General features: G+C 42.7%; 1 protein-coding gene across 8 annotated transcripts in view; it reads right to left on the bottom strand.

Moving 5' to 3' along the window:
- The window catches only part of Ambra1 (autophagy and beclin 1 regulator 1), a 196,998-nt gene that overhangs the window by 15,438 nt on the left and 163,566 nt on the right, over positions 1-17,994 (bottom strand). For all 8 annotated transcript variants that reach the window (XM_008851566.1, XM_008851570.1, XM_017802809.2 and 5 more), the window contains one exon: positions 1,450-1,589. In XM_008851566.1, coding sequence (XP_008849788.1) covers positions 1,450-1,589 — 140 coding nt within the window. The remainder of the gene's footprint in view (positions 1-1,449; positions 1,590-17,994) is intronic.

Here is a 17,994-nt window from a genome sequence, read left to right as displayed (position 1 = left end):
AGCACTCAGGAGGCAGAGGCAAGCGGATCTCTGTGAGTTCGAGGCCAGCCTGGTCTACACAGTGAGTTCTAGACCAGCTGGGGCTACAGGGAGACCCTGTTTCAATAAAAGACTGAAAAAAAAAAGAAAAAGAAAAAGAAAAAAAGACCCTGTCTACAAAAAATAAAAATAAAGGCAATATGGGTACTCCCCAAACCAGAGACCCTATACAGCCACAATATGCACTGTAATCTGCATAACACCCCAGGAGAAGACTGCACCAAGTGAAGGGCAGGCAGCATTGGGGCAGCCTGGAGGTAGAAGTGGCATTTAGTCTGCTGGAACCCCGCAGTGCCCCACGCAGCAATCAGCCTGATCTGCAGTGAAGCACAGGGCTTCACACTCCCCACCAGGCTGGGTCTAGAAACTGATGAAAAATTAGTCCAATTCCAGGGGCTTGAGTAAGTGCCTGGATATACCTCTAGCCCCCAAAACCCAGAGGAAGGGAAAGGGGTGTCATCAGAACAGAGGTGCTACTGCTCCCATCTACTCCCTACTTCAAGACCACTGTGACTTCAAATCAAGCTTTTCAATCTTCTTTTACTATTATAAGCTAGAGCTTCAAGCAGAAAGGAACACAAGCAAGACACAGAGACAGGCTGTTAGAGATCAGTAGCTTGACAAATTAAGGTTTTAACAAGATTCTATTTCCAATTTTATTTAAATTAATGTCTGTTGCATTTACAAAAACATAAGACCACCTGTTGAATTTTTCCAAAAAAGGTTTAAAAAAGAACCTTTGATAGCTATTCATTTGCCAGAAGGGACTTCACTATCACTAGAAACCAGATAATAAGAGAAAACAAAGGAAAATACAGATTCAAGAAAACACAATCACTGAAGTATCTTTAAAAAAACTTTTTTTGGCAGTGCCAGAGACTGAACCTAAGACCTTACATATGCTCTACTGATGATCAACATTCCCCAAACTTTTTTATTTTTAGAGATATGGTCTCACTATGTAGCCCAGGCAAGACTTGAATTCAAGATCCTTCAGGCTTCCAAGTAGCTGGGATTACAAGGGTGCCCCACCACGCTCAGCTACTACTAAAGCAGTCCCTTTGACAGTATTTGGAATGAAGAACTAACTCTATCTACCCTGAGGGAAGGAAGCCCTTTAAGCAGTAGGGGAGAGAAGGGGGTAGTCTAAGAATGTAGTGTTCTCTCTCTCTCTCTCTCTCTCTCTCTCTCTCTCTCTCTCTCTCCCCGACTCCCCCTTCTTTCTCTTTAGATACAGGGTCTCATTATGTAGCCCAGGCCTGTTTTGAACTTGATTCTCCTTCTCATTCTCTCTGTGTGCTACCTCCAATGGTTCTCTAGCCGGATTTAGACTGCCAGGCCCACAGGTAAGCACTGCTTAATCTAGGACTACATTCAGATACTGTCCACCCCACCCCTTGAGCAACTCACTCTGGTCGGCAGATCACCAGGTCTCCTTTGTTGGTGCCATAGGCCAAACCAAGCCCTGGCTCAGGTAGCCAACGGGCAGAGTTGATGCTGACATGTCTTCGCTGGTCAGCAGGCATGGGGTAAAGGACGTTGAAAACTCTCTGGGTTGAGGGGAGAGAAGAGAATGGAAGAAGAAACAAATTGTTACCAAAACTAACGAAATCTAAGTAGGAACCAATTAACCACAGGGAGGAGAGGAGACTTTCAACTGGGAATGGGCTGACTCTCAACTCTTGTATGAGAACCTGGGGAGGCAGGAGCTGTTTTCTGGGGAGCTAGGTCTCTTTCAGGGGATACCAGGGGATGCTTGTGCTCTTATTCTCTCAGCACTCCTCCCCTCATTGCTTTGACAGCAGGCCCAGAAAGGCTTCACCCAGAGCCCACCACACTGGGAAGGACTGGCTATAACCTTCCTCTGACCAGCACAACCAGTGAGAGGCAACCTGGGTTGATAATCTTGTTACTATGGAAACCCCAGAGCTCTCACAGCAATGGGGAATTGGAGGTGATAGGGGGGCGGGAGGGGGTGATATCATCAGAGAACATTCTTAATTCATCTAATTAAAAGCACTGTTAAAACTGCTATTGTTAAGGAAACCTAAAAGGTGTATTCAGATGTGGGGAGCAGGGCAGTGGGGAATCTTGAATCCACAAGTACATGATTTCCTTCTGGCTTATGTAAATCACCATTGGACTGATCTCCCTTTCTCAGTGATTTCTGTCCATCTTCCCAAGCTACTTTGTCCTGAGGGTGGCCTGGCTGTGTCCAGTTTGGGCTGGGGGGAAGCTAGCCATAAGGCCTCTGGCACTGAACTGGGAATCAGTTCAGAGGTACCTTTAGCCAGAGATTGGGGCAGGGATTGGAAGAATGAAAGGCTGGAACTTTCTTAGACTTAGGTTTGAACTTTGATCTGACTACATAACTTGTTTAGATCTCAGTCTAAAAGTCTATATTCAAGGGTGGGAATGCAGCTCAATTGGCAGTGCCTGACTGGCCTACATGAAGCCCTGGATTCAATCCCCAGCACTACATAAACTGGGCATGGTTATGTACACCTGAAATCTCAGCACTTAAGAGGTGGAGGCAGGAGGATCAGAAGTTCAAGGTCATCTTTTGCTATATAGAGTTAGAAGCCAGCCTGGGAGATGTGAGATCATAAGAGTCTCAAAAAAAAAAAAGGAATGCTGAGGGTATAGCTCAATGATAAGCACTTGCCTAGCATACCCAAGACCTGAGTTTCATCCTAAGTATTGCAAACAGGAGGGAGGAAAACCATAAAAAAAAAAAAAAGTGGACACATTCCAATAACTAGGGAAAGAGATGAGAGACACAAGTTACCTGACATAGTACAAGCTCATAAACAGTAACTACTGTTACTATTAACCAGGAACTTGCATCTGGAGTCTTAAAAAGGGCTTGTGAGGGGCTGGAGAACTGGCTCACCAGTTAAGAGCACTGGCTACTCTTACAGAGGACCCATGTTTGATTCCCGACATCTACATGGTGACTAACAACCATTCCTAACTTCAGTTCCAGGGGATCCAATGCCCTCCTTTGACCTCCACGGGCATTGCATGATACAAGTGCACTTATACACATGAAGGCAATACATTCATATGCATAAAATAAAAATATTAAGGGGCTGGAGAGACAGCTGAGCAGTTAAGAGCACTTGCTGTTCTTCCAGAGGACCCATGGCAGCTAACAACAGTCCATTAACTCCAATACCAGGCGATCCGAAGTCATCTTCTGGCCTCTGCAGTCTTTGTATGACATGGGTTCACTTACATACATTCAGGGAATACACTCATACATATAAAATAAAAATAATAAATAGAACTTAAAAAACAATAAATAAACCAAGCAGTCTTGGATTTGAAAATACTGGTATATGTGCTTTGGGTACCAACCTGAAAGGCCTTCACTAAGACAGTATCTAGAACACACACACATTCTATATCTTCTCACACATGCAGAGAATCCTGTTACCAGTAACTTTTCAGGTGTGGCACTAAGAAATGTGCCTGACAGTTCATGGCACCCTTCTACAATGGCCCTGCTATGATCCTGAGGTTGAATGGGCCCCCTTTACAGATACAGAATTGGCTTTGACTTGAGTAGTTAGATTGACTGCCCTGTACTTGCTGCATTAAGAACCACCTGGCATGGTGGAGCACACCTGTGATTCTAGAATCTGGAAGACTGAGGCAGGAGGATCAAGAGTTCAAAGCCAGCCTGGGCTATATAAGACTCTCTTAAACAAACCAAACCAAGGGCTGACAAGATGGTTCAGCAGGTTGAGGTGCTTGCTCCCAGGTCTGACAACCTGAGTTCAATCCCATAACCCACAAGGTGGCAAGACAGAACCAATTCCTGAGAGTTGTCCTCTGACTTCATACATGTGCCACACGGCACAAGTGGACGTGTACACACACACACACACACACACACACACACACACACACACACACAAATTAATTTAAAAGCAATACCACCAAACTGGGGCTGGAGAGATGGCTCAGCGGTTAAGAACACTGATTGTTCTTGCAGAAGACCCGGGTTCGAATCCCAGCACCCACATGGCAGCTAACAACTGTCTGTAACTCCAGTTCCAGGGGATCCAAAATAAATAATAAATCAAAGAAGAAAGAGTACATGAAGTTATCTGGAGAAAAACAAAAAAACAAAACAAAAAAAAAACCCCCAAAAAACAATCTTCTTTGCTCTCCCTGTAAGACTCAACTCTAGATTTAAGATTTATCCAGGGCTCATTAAATTTTCTACCTAAGTAACTAACAGCTCAATGACACCAGGTATAGTAGCACAAATCTGTAATTTCAGTACTTAAGAGGCAGAAGGATAACTTCAAGCTTGAGGCCAGCCTGGGCTACATAACAAGAGAAGACCCAGTCTAAAAAAAGGGGGATGGGGAGCCTAATGAACGTATGAACTTCAGTCCTAATCACTGAGAATGTGGCTGCCTCTCCTCTCCTCATACAAACGTATTTGGCAGAAGCCTTGCACAAACCATTCCTTTCTTTTTGCTCCTTTTTTTAAAAAAAAAATTCATTTAATATTTTTATGTCCATTTGTATATTGCCTGCATGTAGGTAAGGGCACCCATGTCTTGCAATACTCAGGGAGGACAGAAGAGGCTGTCGGATCCCCTGGAACTGGAATTATAGACAGTTGTTAGCTGCCATGTGGGTGCTGGGATTCGAACCAGGGTCTTCTGCAAGAACAGTCAGTGTTCTTAACCGCTGAGCCATTTCTCCAGCCCCCTTTCTCTTTGCTTCTATGCAACTCTTTTCCTTTAAATAAAGAAATGTGGAGTAGTATCTTTATTCTTTCTCTGCCCAGAAGATAATCAATGTTATTCCTAGTCTAAAGGCTCTGTGGTTAAATACAATGTGGCATGCACACTAACTGGACAAGTTGGTCATGAGCACACAGTTGTGGTTAAGATCATTAATCTGTTTAAGAAAGGATGAGTGTTAATTCTGATGAGCTGAATGAAGGGAGGAAACCCTTGGGTTGGGCCTGTGCAGCTCTGTTTGATCGTCACAATACCATTTCCCTAAATTCACAGTGACTTAATATTGTGAGGAATGGAGAAAAAGGCCAAGAAAATAGTTTTGTAGGGAGGAAAATAGTAAGGTTGTAGTAAACCAGATGGTTAAGGGTTGCACTGAAATTTTGATGGGAATCTCAAAGAATTAAAAAAAACAAACAAAGGCTGGGTATGCTGGTCTTTAATCCCAGCTCTCAGGAGGCAAAGGCAGGTGGATCTCTGTGAGTTCGAGGCTAGCCAGGGTTACATAGGGTTAAATAGTGAGCTCCAGGTCAGCCAGGGCTACACAGTGAGACCTTGGCTGAGGAGAAGGAGAGGAGTGGGAGGGGAAGGGGGAGGGGGAGGGGGAGGGAACACAACTGTCTGCTGCAACTCTAGTTCCAGGGGATCCAACAAACCTCCTCTGACCTCCTCAGGCATTGCATGACACAGTGTACTTACATACATTCAAGCAATACACTCATACACATAAAATAAAAATAAAATACTGAAAAGAGAGACAAACCTCTCCTAGAAATTTTCGACCATGAAAGCAGCAAACAAACTTCTCCTACATCACAAGTTTACCTTTTGTTGTTTGTTGCTGCAGACGGATTAACAAGTAAATACTATCAATTCACTTATTATAGCAACTTGCTTTGGGAATAAAATTCCCAAAAGGCCAATAGGACAGGTGAGCCCAGCTTAGGATAGACAAGGCCAGAGGGACTGTAATGAAACTAGTGACTAAAGGTTGAGACTCCTCAGACCTTGCTAGCCACTTCACAACTCACATATCTATAGGGACATGGACACATGGATATATCTTCTATCTCTGGCCTACCTCCCCTATAACCAAGTCCTGAAACAGTGCTGAAAGGGAAACTCCCAAGGGCCTACCTTCTGTCATGTTTGGGTATTGGGCTAAATCTTGCTTTGTGGCAGGAAGCCAGAAAATCCCCGGGAACATCAGCAGCCTGCAGGATTCCTGAATTCTCACTTCTTTACCACACTCTAGCATGAGGGTGAACAGAAGGGAGATGAGCACAGGACTGAAGAGTGGATGATACCTAGAGGGTGCAGGAGTGTGGGAATTACCAACTCCTAGGTCTTTTCAGACATGAATGCAACCAAAGGGCCATAGAGCAATGAGAATCTGGCCCAATCTCAAAGGCTCTCAAGGGTATAGTTTCTACTCCTTTCCCTGTTTAGAGCTTAACAGCTCTCAGTATATCTCATGAGAGGAAACATGCCTACAATTAGTTAGCTCTGGAGATGAGAAACTATCTGAGCAACAATTTCCCCATTACTGATAGATGGTTAGGTAGCTCCAGCTACTCCAGAACCACAGGTTTTAGCCATTAGTCTGTCAGAACCAGAAACTGGGTACGGTGAGGCTCTTCCAAGACTGTAATGAGGACTGGCTCCATAAGCCAAATTCATCAGCATTGACAAGAAAAGCATTTGAGCTGGGTGTGGTGGCGCACGCCTTTAATCCCAGCACCTGGGAGGCAGAGGCAGGCAAATTTTTGTGAGTTCAAGGTCAGCCTTGTCTACTGGTCTACATAGTGAGTTCCAGGACAACTGGGGCTACAAGAAGACCCTGTCTCAAAAAAGAGAAGAAAAGAAAAGAAAAGAAAAGAAAAGAAAAGAAAAGAAAAGAAAAGAAAAGAAAAGAAAAGAAAAGAAAAGAGAAGAGAAGAGAAAAGAAAAGCATTTGAGACTGCTGAGGGCATTTTTGCCTTCACCTACAGTACTGCAATACACCTCACAGAACGGGTTCCTTAATACCATTCAGGTATCTTGAAGCTCCCTGGGGATGTCAAAGGCCAGGCAACCTGCCACCCCAATCATCTATGACAAAAGTGACTTCCCATGAGCTACAACACTTAATTCTAGCACGCTGGAGGAGAATTATCAGGACCTGGGACTCCATGGAAGGCTGGGAACATAACAGAGCTGCTGACTCATGTTTTAAGAGTCCTGGTTTCACCTGTCTTAGCAGCAGCTATGCCCTGGAACATGACAGATACTAACAGCACACCTCCCCTCCTGAAGAACACTAAGAAAATTAAAATCAATAATATTCTAGAAGGAGCAGATTTTTAGAGTCAATATAGCCTCAGCACATGCATAGGGAAAGGGCCAGGCCACCAAATTTTTATGGTTTTAAAGGAGCAGAGTATGATAATGATTCTTCCACTTCTAGGGTCCAACAAAAGCCCCTGTATCACCTGCTCATCCATTCCTCAAACCCAACTAGGAAGTAGGAACAAAAGAAAAAGTTCCTAGATCAAAACTGAAAGGGTTTTGTTTCCTGCTCAATGAAAGACTGGAAAAGAATGAAAAGTCAGTGGAAACCTTTAAAATTCAGAGGAAGCTGGGCATGGTGCATCCCTATAATCCTAGCACTATGGAGATAGAGAAAGGAGGATTCCAAGTCTGAGGCTTGCTCATGCTACACAAGGAGTTACACAGCAGCCTAGGCTAAATTAGCAAAACTCTGTCTCAAAAGAAAACAAAAACAGCCGGGCATGGTGGCACATGTCTTTTCTTCCAGCACTTGGGAGGCAGAGGCAGGGGGGTGTTTTTGAGGTTGCGGGCAGCCCGGGCTATATAGTGAGGTTCAGGGAAGGTGGGGGTGAAAGAAGACCATGTCTCAAAAAAACAAAAAAAAAAAAAAAAAAAAAAAAGGGGGGGAAAAAAAAAAAAAAAAAAAAAAAAAAAAAAAAAAGAGAGAGAGAAAGAAAACAAAAACAAACAACACAGGAGAAATACGCCGAAGCCTTCAATAAAATCCTTTTCCACTGCATGTCAAACAAACAACCCAGACCATTAGATCCCACAACAGACTATACTGCTCAGATCCTGCCCAGTAAGAAGCCAGAAGAAAAACACCTGTGAAGATGGAGCCTTGCAGTGATGCCAGGAGATCTAGTGTGACTGGTAGTCTGTACTACCTTAAGGCAGCCTAAACTGGTTGGAGAAAGAGGATAACTGGAAATGGAGGCCTGAAGGGCCATGTGAGCAGGTGGAAGGCAGGCTACTGGAGCTTAGAAGAGTGGGCTTTTAAAAGACATGGGAAGCTCTATGTTTTCAAGAGAAGATGATTAGAAGAGAATCAGTTCTCTAGGAAAATGAGAAAAACCAGTGGAAAGCAGATGACAGGAGACAGCTGACCTTCCCCCTGGAAATGGATAGGTACATCCTTGTCAAAGGCTGAGAAACACAAATATCCCAGGGCAACAGGGGGAGGCACACTGTGGTCATCCTTTGGAATGCTGACCCTTGGTCATATCCATGAATTCCTGGAGTTCTTCATTCCTAGGACAATCTCATTATTTTATTTTTGAGACAAGTTTCACCTTGCTATGTGGTCGTGAAACAATCTTCCTGCTTCAACCTCTGGAATGTTGGGATTGTAACATCATGCCTAACTTTAATTTTCTTCCTTTTCTGGTGTTGGGGATCCAACCTAGAGCTTTGCAAATGTAAGTGTTCTACCACTGAGCATTATGACCTCAGATTCTCTTTTTTTTATTATTTTTATTTTATGTGTATGCGTGTATTTCCTGCATGTAGGTAAGTGCACCAATGTTATGCAATGCCCAAGGAGGTCAGAAGAGGCTGTAGGAACCCCTGGGACTGGAGTTACAGACAGCTGTTATCTGCCATGTGGGTGCTGGTATTCGAACCCAGGTCTTCTGCATGAACAACCAGTGTTCTTAACCACTGAGCAATCTCTCCAGCCCCCTCAAATCCCTTTCTTAAAACAAGACCAGTCTCACAACTTCTGTGCTCAGACAGGAGCAGCAAGGGATCAAATGGAGAAGTACCAAGACCAGGGCAGGTCTCTGTTCACTAATGTCCCAGTCTTAGTAAAGTATGTGGCCCTTGATAAAAGAAAAATTCTGAGAAGTCCTGAATTTAATTTGAAGCCCAGAAAGTGGAAGAGGGAAGAGATGAGAAGTTAATCAGAAATACTGAACGACTGTCTCACATTCCTAAATGTTTACTGAAACTTTGACTTAGCTCCCATCACATGGAACACTAGGGCCGCCTATTTACATATAAATGTCTCAGGCCACTAAACCCTCCAATCCAGAAGCGACAATCACCCTCCATCTCATAATTCTGCCCCTTTTATTTACAGCCAATGTAGATCCAATGTGAACAACAGTGCTTTCTTGCCCTTAATTTTTGTCACAAAAATACCCTTAGATCTTGGTTTAGGGGACATTTTTCAAACTGCTATGGAGTCTCACTGCAGGTGGTGGTGCAAACTTGTCAGAAGATTTGGTTCTTTTTCTGGCTAGCATCTGTAGTGGTTTAATTATACCCCTCCCCCCACCCTTTTTTTTCAGTAGGGAGGACTGAACCCAAGGCAGCTCACATGCTAGGCAAAGACTCTACCCTGAACTTCCTTGGTCCCAAGAGGTTTAATATCTATGAGAGGGGCACAGTAAAATTTTCTTAAGCGAAAAGACTAGAATGCGGTAGAGACTCCACTCTTCTAAGAGGATGTGGGGAAAGAAATCATCAGAGCTGTATGACTATGCCATGGAAAAATTCTCCTAAACAAATGGCTTTGACGACAGCTCAAGCGTTATTTTTAATTTCGTATCTTGTTCCCTCTCTTTGACAAATTACGTCAGAGACACCTCTGACTTCTCCTTTGCCCCTTCCCCTTTTCTACAATGTTCTGAAGAGAGAAACTTTTTGAGGATAGATGCTTTGTACCACATCTCAGCAGTCAACTTTAAGATAACTGTAGCGGAAGCAGCTTTTAATCAACTGACAGGCAGCTTTAAGAAAATTAATGAGGACAGAATCTTGGGAAGTAGTAAATCAGTTCTGACAACAAAGCCGTCTAGCTTCTGTCTCAGTCTCCCCTTGAAGAAACAGTACCCTTCCAGGATACAAAAATAAAGTATCTTTATTTTTGGTATTTTGCCTCCCACAAGGCCAGACCTGCTTCCCCCAAGATTAAGAGGCTCCATATCCCTCCAACTCCAGAGTATTCTTTACTGAACTAGAGTTCTGGGTCACTTTTGGAAAATCGGACTTTTAGAATCTAGAGAAGTACTGATGATTAAGATCATACCACAGAGCAGGATGGGTGCATCTTAGTAAAGATTAGGCATGGAAAAATCAGGCGGAGGGTTAGAGAGTCCCATATATACAGTTATATATATAAATGCTGGTCAGGACCGATGGCATCAGGCATCTACCTGGATCCAGGATCTAAGGTGAAAATGTAGTCACAGTAAAATGAGCACTCTGGACACCAAGCCTTTCTCATGGTCCTCTTTTTTGCTGATGCTGTCGTGCTTGCTGAGACAGGGTCTCATAGCCCATTACATAGCTGACTATAACCTTGGAATGCTTAATCTTCCTGCCTCCACTTCCCAAGGGTTGAGATTACTGATGTACGTCAAGTCTGGCTCAGTCCTAGTCCTGAAGTGTCTCAGGGATCAGGACTAGGATGATGGCTAGTATAACCCAGAAAAGTCCAGGATAAGAAATATCTGTCAATTTCTCAACTGCCTGGAGATATCTGAAAGATATGGTTAATAGGAGCCATAGACATAAACCAGATAAGAATTCATCACTTAACAGCAGAACTCATAAAATCAACAAGGAAAGAGAGCCTGGGGATGTAGCTCAGTGGTAAAACTGAGGTAAAATGCTTACCTAGCATGTACATGTCCTGAGCCTTGGGCACAATCCCTAGCACTACAAACTAAAAATTTTATAGCTGGGACTATAGCTCAGTAGTGAAGTGCTTGCTTATAAAAGGCTCAGGTTTAAAAACAATATAAACAAACAAACACATACATTTTCCAAATTTTCTTGGCAATACTCAATCTTTGAATATACTCTTATTGCATAAAGAAAAGGCTTTCAATAAATTGATCATTATTCCCCCAACTAAGTCAAATAAAGGTCTCTTTGTCCATCATTTCTACTGGAAAAAAGATGAGAGAAAAAGGAAACCAGCACCAGTGAGCATCAAGCTGCCAGTGCCTCTGGGATATGCAGGGATTATGTGATGAGGGTCATCTTCAGTTCTTTCTCCTTGTGGTGCTGGGTATGGAATTCCAGTGTTGCACATGCCAGAAAAGTACTCTACCACTGAGCTACATCCCTAGCCTTTCAATTACGGAATCACCTATCTACCCACAATCCCCATCTGTTGGGAAAGGATGCCCAAGTCTTGGGGAGAAAGAACAGAACAGGCACATGCTGACTCCTAGTACAGAAGACACTAATCCTTACTCTTATTTTCTAGTTCAGGATGCCCTAGCATTTCCTAGTCCCATCCTTGAGCCCCTTGCTCCAGCTGCTGACTTTTTAATCCATCCACAAGTAACACAGCACTTATGGTGATACAAACTGGAGAACAGTTTGGTATTATGCCTATTTCTGGCTTCATTAGTAATTTGGTATTTTTTGTTATTATGCTTTCACTTGGTTACAACCAAAGTTATTATAATGTGCAAGTTGTCACTATTTTAGAAAATTAATTGCAGTTTTCTGTTACAATATTGTGCCTTGTTCCAATTAGAAACTGAAAGCTGAGAGGGAACACAGGCAGTTTAGTGTTTTGAGAATTCAGCAAAACTTCAGCTCACAGCCTCTAAAAGGGTAACTTAAAACAGAAATTAATGAAAAGCCCTGACTGCCTCAAGCAAAAGAAAGTCAAACAGAAGACTTGAGTCATAGAGAGCAGCATATCTAGCTTAGGGGACTCACTAGCAGACAGAAGGAAGGGAAAGAGAAAGCAGGAACCTGGGATGATTTTTCCTGCTCTGCCGATTATTAGTGAGGACTAAGGCTGGCCTCAGAAAGCAGAGGACAAACACCAAAAGGGTCCTATATTTTAGAAATAAGAACACAAGCTGAGCCTTTAGTCCCAACACTTGGGAGGCAGAGGCAGGCAGATCTCTGTGAGTTCAAGGCTAGCCTGGTCTACATAGTGAGTTCCAGGTCAGCTGGGGCTACAGGGAGACCCTGTCTCAAAAAGACAAAAAAAAAAAAAAAAAAAAAAAAAAAAAAAAAAAAGAAGTGAGGACACAAGTGAAAAAAAATAAATGACTCAGCATGAGGAAGCAAAGACTCCAGCAAGTATAGACAGCTAAGAAAGGAACTGGAGAGCAGCAGATAAAGCACGACAGGCAAATTCTGAGTCTGGACCATAATGTGAACTGTTCTGTTCTCCCATGCCATCCTACCACAATGAACTGACAACTACAACTCAAAAGCTGGCTGTAATAGGTGGCAACGGCTCTGGTCTCCTCCAGTTCCATCCTGTCAATCTCTACTGGAGTATCAAACTCCAAGTTTTTAAAAGGAAATGAAAGGAACAATGAATGTTTATCGGCCTTACTATTTCAAAATGAAAAATGCAAATAGCTGAAGATGTAATAAAAATAAAAGTATTAGCTAGGTGTGGTTGTGTACACCTTTAATCCCCACACTTGGGAGGCAGAGGTGGGTAGATCTCTGTGAGATCGAGGACAACCTGGTCTCCATAGCAAGTTTCAGGCCAGCTGCGGCTTCAGAGAAACCTAGTCTCAAAAAGACGAGAAAAAAAAAAAAGTATTATCTTCTAAAATTTCAAGTAAAAGGGCAAGGGAGGGGGAAGGTTGAGTTTGGTGAAAACAAAACACAAACCGCACAAGGCCTACAATAAAATTAGCAAAGAATCAAAGTAGACATGCCTCAAACTACAAAGTTAAATGAGTAAAAGTGAGTGAGTCTGAGACTGGGTCTCTGCCTTGCTTTAAGGCTGAAGGCAAAACCTCAGTCTCACAGTGAAGGGAGAAGAAATTAAGAAATCCACAAACTCAAGTGTAAACCATATGGGAGGCTTGTTTTAAAAATATAGATACACAGATACTAAGCTCTGTGTGGTGGTGCACACCTTTAATTCTCTGTGAGAGTGAGGCCAGCCTGGTCTATATACCAAGTTCCAGGCCAGACAGGACTACAGGGACACCCTGGCTCAAAAAGGCAAAAAAAAAAAAAAAAAAAAAAAAAAAATAACCCCCCCCCCCCAACCACAACCAGCCCCCCCCCCCAAAAAAAAACCCAAAATAACAGCTACTGCCTCATTTCCAGTATCTTTTTAATATTTTTTTTCCTTTGGAGACAGGGTCTCATTATATAGCCCAGGGTGGCCTCAAACTGGCAATCTCCCAATTCAGTCTCTCAGTAGCTGGGATTACCAGCCCCCATTCTTCTTTTAGGTCTAAAGTGAATCTGTGTTTAGTTCCAATGTCCAAGGAGCACTGTTTGAAAAGCACTGATCCAGAGGTCTGAAGAACTGCTTAGAACAAGTGTATCAAGGCTAAGAGCAATTACCAATTCATTTGCAGAAGAGTTTTCATATGGGATCCTGAAGAGATTATCTCCTGGAAGAGACGTCAGTGGGAATTAAAATAAATCAATACTCTCGAGGATGTTCTCCTGGGAATGTCTGTTGGGCCAACAAGTTCACCTCCTTAACTATTACCACAGTAAATTCCAAGAATTAATACCAATGAGTGGGGGAATGCAGGGCAGATAAGCTCTCTCTTGGGGGCCCTTATCTACATAAGCTTGCCTTCAAGGGCAGAGCTAACTTTACAGATGAAGCACCTATACTAACCTATGCAGAGAGAGATGTCCTATAGCCCCATTAAACAAAAATTCACCACTTCCCTTTAAATGATGATACAGAACACCTATCTATTTTTTTTATTTTTTATCTTTTTTTTTTTTTTTTGAGACAGGGTCTCCCTATAGCCCCAGCTGTCCTGAAACTCACTATGTAGTTTTTGCGAACCAGGCTGGTTTGCAAAAATCCACCTGCCTCTGTCCCAAGTGCTGGGACTAAAGGCGTGAGCCACCACATCCAGCAGAACACCTATCTTAAAAACAGGCACTGCTTGGCTAGAGATAGAGCTCAGTGGTAATATACTTGCACTTGCCCAGCATGTGTAAAGACCTAGGTTCCATCCCCAACTCCCCCGACCCAAAAAAGGCAGTGCCATCCACTAAAACAGTGGCTTCAGGAACATTTGCTAGGGGCTTTGGTTCTGCGAATGTAGGAGCAACCAAGACCTCAAAACCCAGAAACCACGGACCAGGCATGGTAGTATATACCTTTAATCTAAGCACTTGGGTGGGCAGGTAGATCTCAGTGAGAGGCTAGCCTGGTCTACATGGTTAGTTCCTGGTCAGCCAGTACTATATAGTGAGACCCTGTCTGATAGATGATAGATAGATAGATAGATAGATAGATAGATAGATAGATAGATAGATAGGACAGATACACACAACTAACTAACTAACTAACTAAATAAATAAATAAATAAATAAATAAATAAATAAATAAATTTAAAACCAGAGGGGCTAGAGAGATGGCTCAGCAGTTAAGAGCACTGGTTACTATTGCAGAGGATCTGGGTTTGGTTTCCAGCACCCCCATGGTAACTAATGACTCTCTGTAACTCCAGTTTCCAGGGGATCCATGCCCTCTTCTAGCCTCTGAGGGCATTGCATGCATGGGTGTATTTACATACATGCAGGTAAGGTACTCATACACATAAACAAAATAAAACAAACCACTAGAAACCTTTCTGAAGCATTAAAAATCAGACTGAGTTGATATCAGGTTGAGCAAAACCTAAGAGATACTTTGATCATCTTGGTGAGAGGAATACTTCCTAAGTGAGATATTTCCAGTTACTTCAGTTACATCATCTGGTGGTAGATAGTGCCTACTGAGAGTCCTAAAAAGCGTTAAGGGGATGGGGGGGCATTCAGAAACAGCTGCTTTCATGAGGCAGACAACTGATTAGCTGCCACAAACCCCTTTGCAGGATAGCAATGGTTTAACTGGATTACCCTATCTCCTCAGCAGGATTCTCCAACTGAATTATCCCAGCTTGCTGGCCTCATGTGACAAAAAGCCCACCACCGTGGCTTCTGCTTTGTAGCTACTGGCCTTTAGCCAGATGTTTCTGGCTCCTTGTTTAAAAAAAAAAAAAGAAAAAAAAAAAGGAACCTTGCTAGGAGGGAGGGCTGGTAAAACTTTGCTTAGTAACTGGGCTAGAGGCTTCTGAAAGAGGCTGGAGATAATCTATTAGCATTACTGTGGTCGGACCCACAAACAATTTTTTTTCTGCAATTAGTCAAGAAAGGTTAGAAGAGCAGCTGCAAGGACCAGGATGGTAGGTGGTGAAAGACACCAGGTGTTTTTACCGTTTACTTCAGATCAGCCAAATAAGAATACTTAAACTCTACTTCCATCCTCAGGTAGCTAGATAAGCAAATAGGCTTGGTGAATTTGCATGGTCTTCTCTTCCTCATCCCCTTAGAATTCAAGCACCAAACTCTCCTGTAATTAAAATAGCAAAAGCGGAGAGTGCCTTGGGTCTGTCCTTTCAGAGAGACTTGCAAGGATGTGATATTATCTGCCACTGGCTCTGCTAGGTACCACCTAAGAATACAAGGAAGATCCGAGGATGTTTTCCTTGAAATTCTTTCATTGTTCTTTACTAGATACTTGGATTTCAGAAAGAGAAAATTAGAATATAATACAGAAGGTGATGGAAGAGTATGGCCTAGTGTGGTCTCTGTTTTCAGAAGGACCTGAAGTCGAGAAGCTAGAATCAACCACATATTGGTGAGATGAGTATTAGCATAACAGTGTGTGCTCAGCACAGTACTGGGACCGATCAGTTTATGAAGGAAGCTGCCAGAGGAGAGGAGATACTTGAGGGCAGCTGGAGATGGAAAAGAGAAAAACATTGCAGGTTAAGGTGTCCTGGCAAGAAAGAACCTTATCAAGTTCAAGGAGTTTAGAAAGTTGTTCAGTACAATTAGCTAGATGTCTCTAATAAAGGAAACAGGGGTGAAGAGGCTGAAGAAGCAAAGACCATACTAGGCCATTCCCTTCCATCACTTTCTGTATTATATTCAGTTTTTTTTCTTTTCTTGAAAACAAATGCTTCCTAGCCCAAGCATTCAAAAAGCCCCTATACGCATAGTACTGAATGAAGGGTCTTAGGGAATCTATCCCTAAGGAACTTTCTTTGAATCCAGCTATATAGATTAACCATAAATGGAAAACACCAAGCAAACCAAACTAGAAATGACACAGACTACACAAAGTGCTGAGGGAATTAATTCACAGATTCTTACATTGGCACAGAGCTTAAACATTACCTAATTAGAGAACTTTTCAAATGCTTGACTCCCCTTGACAAAACCCTAACCAAATGAGTCCTCATGGGATGTGGGAAACTCAGACACACTAGTCTGGCCAGTCTAAAAGGTCACTAACCATACTATGCCCAGGTTTTTATGGCAATACAAGAGAGGCATGCCTCCAACAGGAGTGGATCCTAAACAGGATTTCTGCTCTGCTGGTAAAATGGATGTGACAATTAAGAGAACAGCAGCTGCCTAATGTCTTCTTCTGTCATGATTATGATTGTATGGTAATGATCATGTTTTAGCTTGCTTCCTCAAAAACAAAACAAAAAGAACTTTATTTTAAAAATAACATTTTATGGGGTCCTTTACATATTTCTGCATTAGAAGATTCATGTTGAGAAGAAAGCTTTAGGACAATTTTATTAAAGCTTAGGAGAAAAACAACAGGATAGGCAAGCTGCCTGAAGGAGGAAGACAGAGAAGAGAAAGAGAAGTCATGCCTTTCTCAATGGAGGTTGAAGCAGCTGCATGGTGGAAGGGAATTGGAGTACTTCAGAGAAACCCACAAAGACAAAATCAGAAGGTTAAGACACTATGCGTGTCCTGACATGGCGCACACACACACACACACACACACACACACACACACACACACACCACACACACACACGCGCACACACACACACACACACACACACAGAGCTTGCAGACCTCCATTGCTGAGTTTGCATATATTTCTGGCCCTAACTCAAAAAGTATGATTTTTCTCTATTGCTTTTTTGTTTGAGACAGGATGTATTAGCTACTTTCCTGTTGCTGTGATGAAACACAATGACCAAGGTAATGTATAGAAGAGTTTATTTGGTTTATGGTTCCAAAGGGAAAGTTCATAATGGTGGAGGAGGCATGACGGTAGGAGCAGAAAGCTAAGAGCTCACATCTGTCTTCAATCAATCACAGGAAGCAAGCAGAGAGAGAGAGGTATGCTGGAAGTAGGATGAGGCTATGAACTCTCAAAGTCCGCCTCCAATGACATATTTCCTTCAGCAAGGCCACACCTCCTGAAATTCCAGGACCTTCCCCAAACAGTGTCACCAACTGACCAAGTGTTGAAATACCTGGCATCTATGGGGAACACTTCTCATTCAAATCACCACACAGGATCTCAACTATGTAGCCCTGGCTTGCCTGGAATTCACAAATGTAGACCAGGCTAGCCTTGAACTCAAGAGATGTGCCTGCCTCTGTCTCCTTAGTGCTAGGGCTAAAGGCTTGTACCATCACACTTGGCTTCTCACTCTTCTTATCCATCTCCCGCCTCCCAGTGGCTGCTGAGATTTAAAGCTTGCTTGCCTGGTTACTATTTTCCTCTCAAGTGCTAATAAAATTGTCTGAGTGCTTCAAATAAAAAGTTTCATGTTGAGGTAAGAAAGTATTTAATTTATTCTTTATCTGAAGATAATCTCAGGCCTCCAGAAAACCAACTCATAATCTTTTTTTTTTTAATTTCTAAATATTTTATTTATTATTTTCTTTTATGTGTATAAGTGTATTGCCTGCATGTATATAAGTGCACATGTGTCATGCAATGCTCATGGAGGTCAGAAAAGAGAGTTGGATCCCCTGCAACTGGAGTTTCGGATGACTGCTAGCCTCCATGTAGGTGCTGGGATTCAAACCTAGGTCCTCTGCAAGAGCAGTCAGTGCTCTTAACCACTGAGCCATCTCTTCAGTCCCACTCTTTTTT

This window comes from Nannospalax galili, unplaced genomic scaffold (genome assembly GCF_000622305.1).
Source record: "Nannospalax galili isolate Female #2095 unplaced genomic scaffold, S.galili_v1.0 scaffold2046, whole genome shotgun sequence".
In the NCBI taxonomy this organism is placed as follows: Eukaryota; Metazoa; Chordata; class Mammalia; order Rodentia; family Spalacidae; genus Nannospalax; species Nannospalax galili.
The sequence above is the reverse complement of the archived record's forward strand: the minus strand, read 5'-3'. Positions and strand labels throughout refer to the sequence as shown.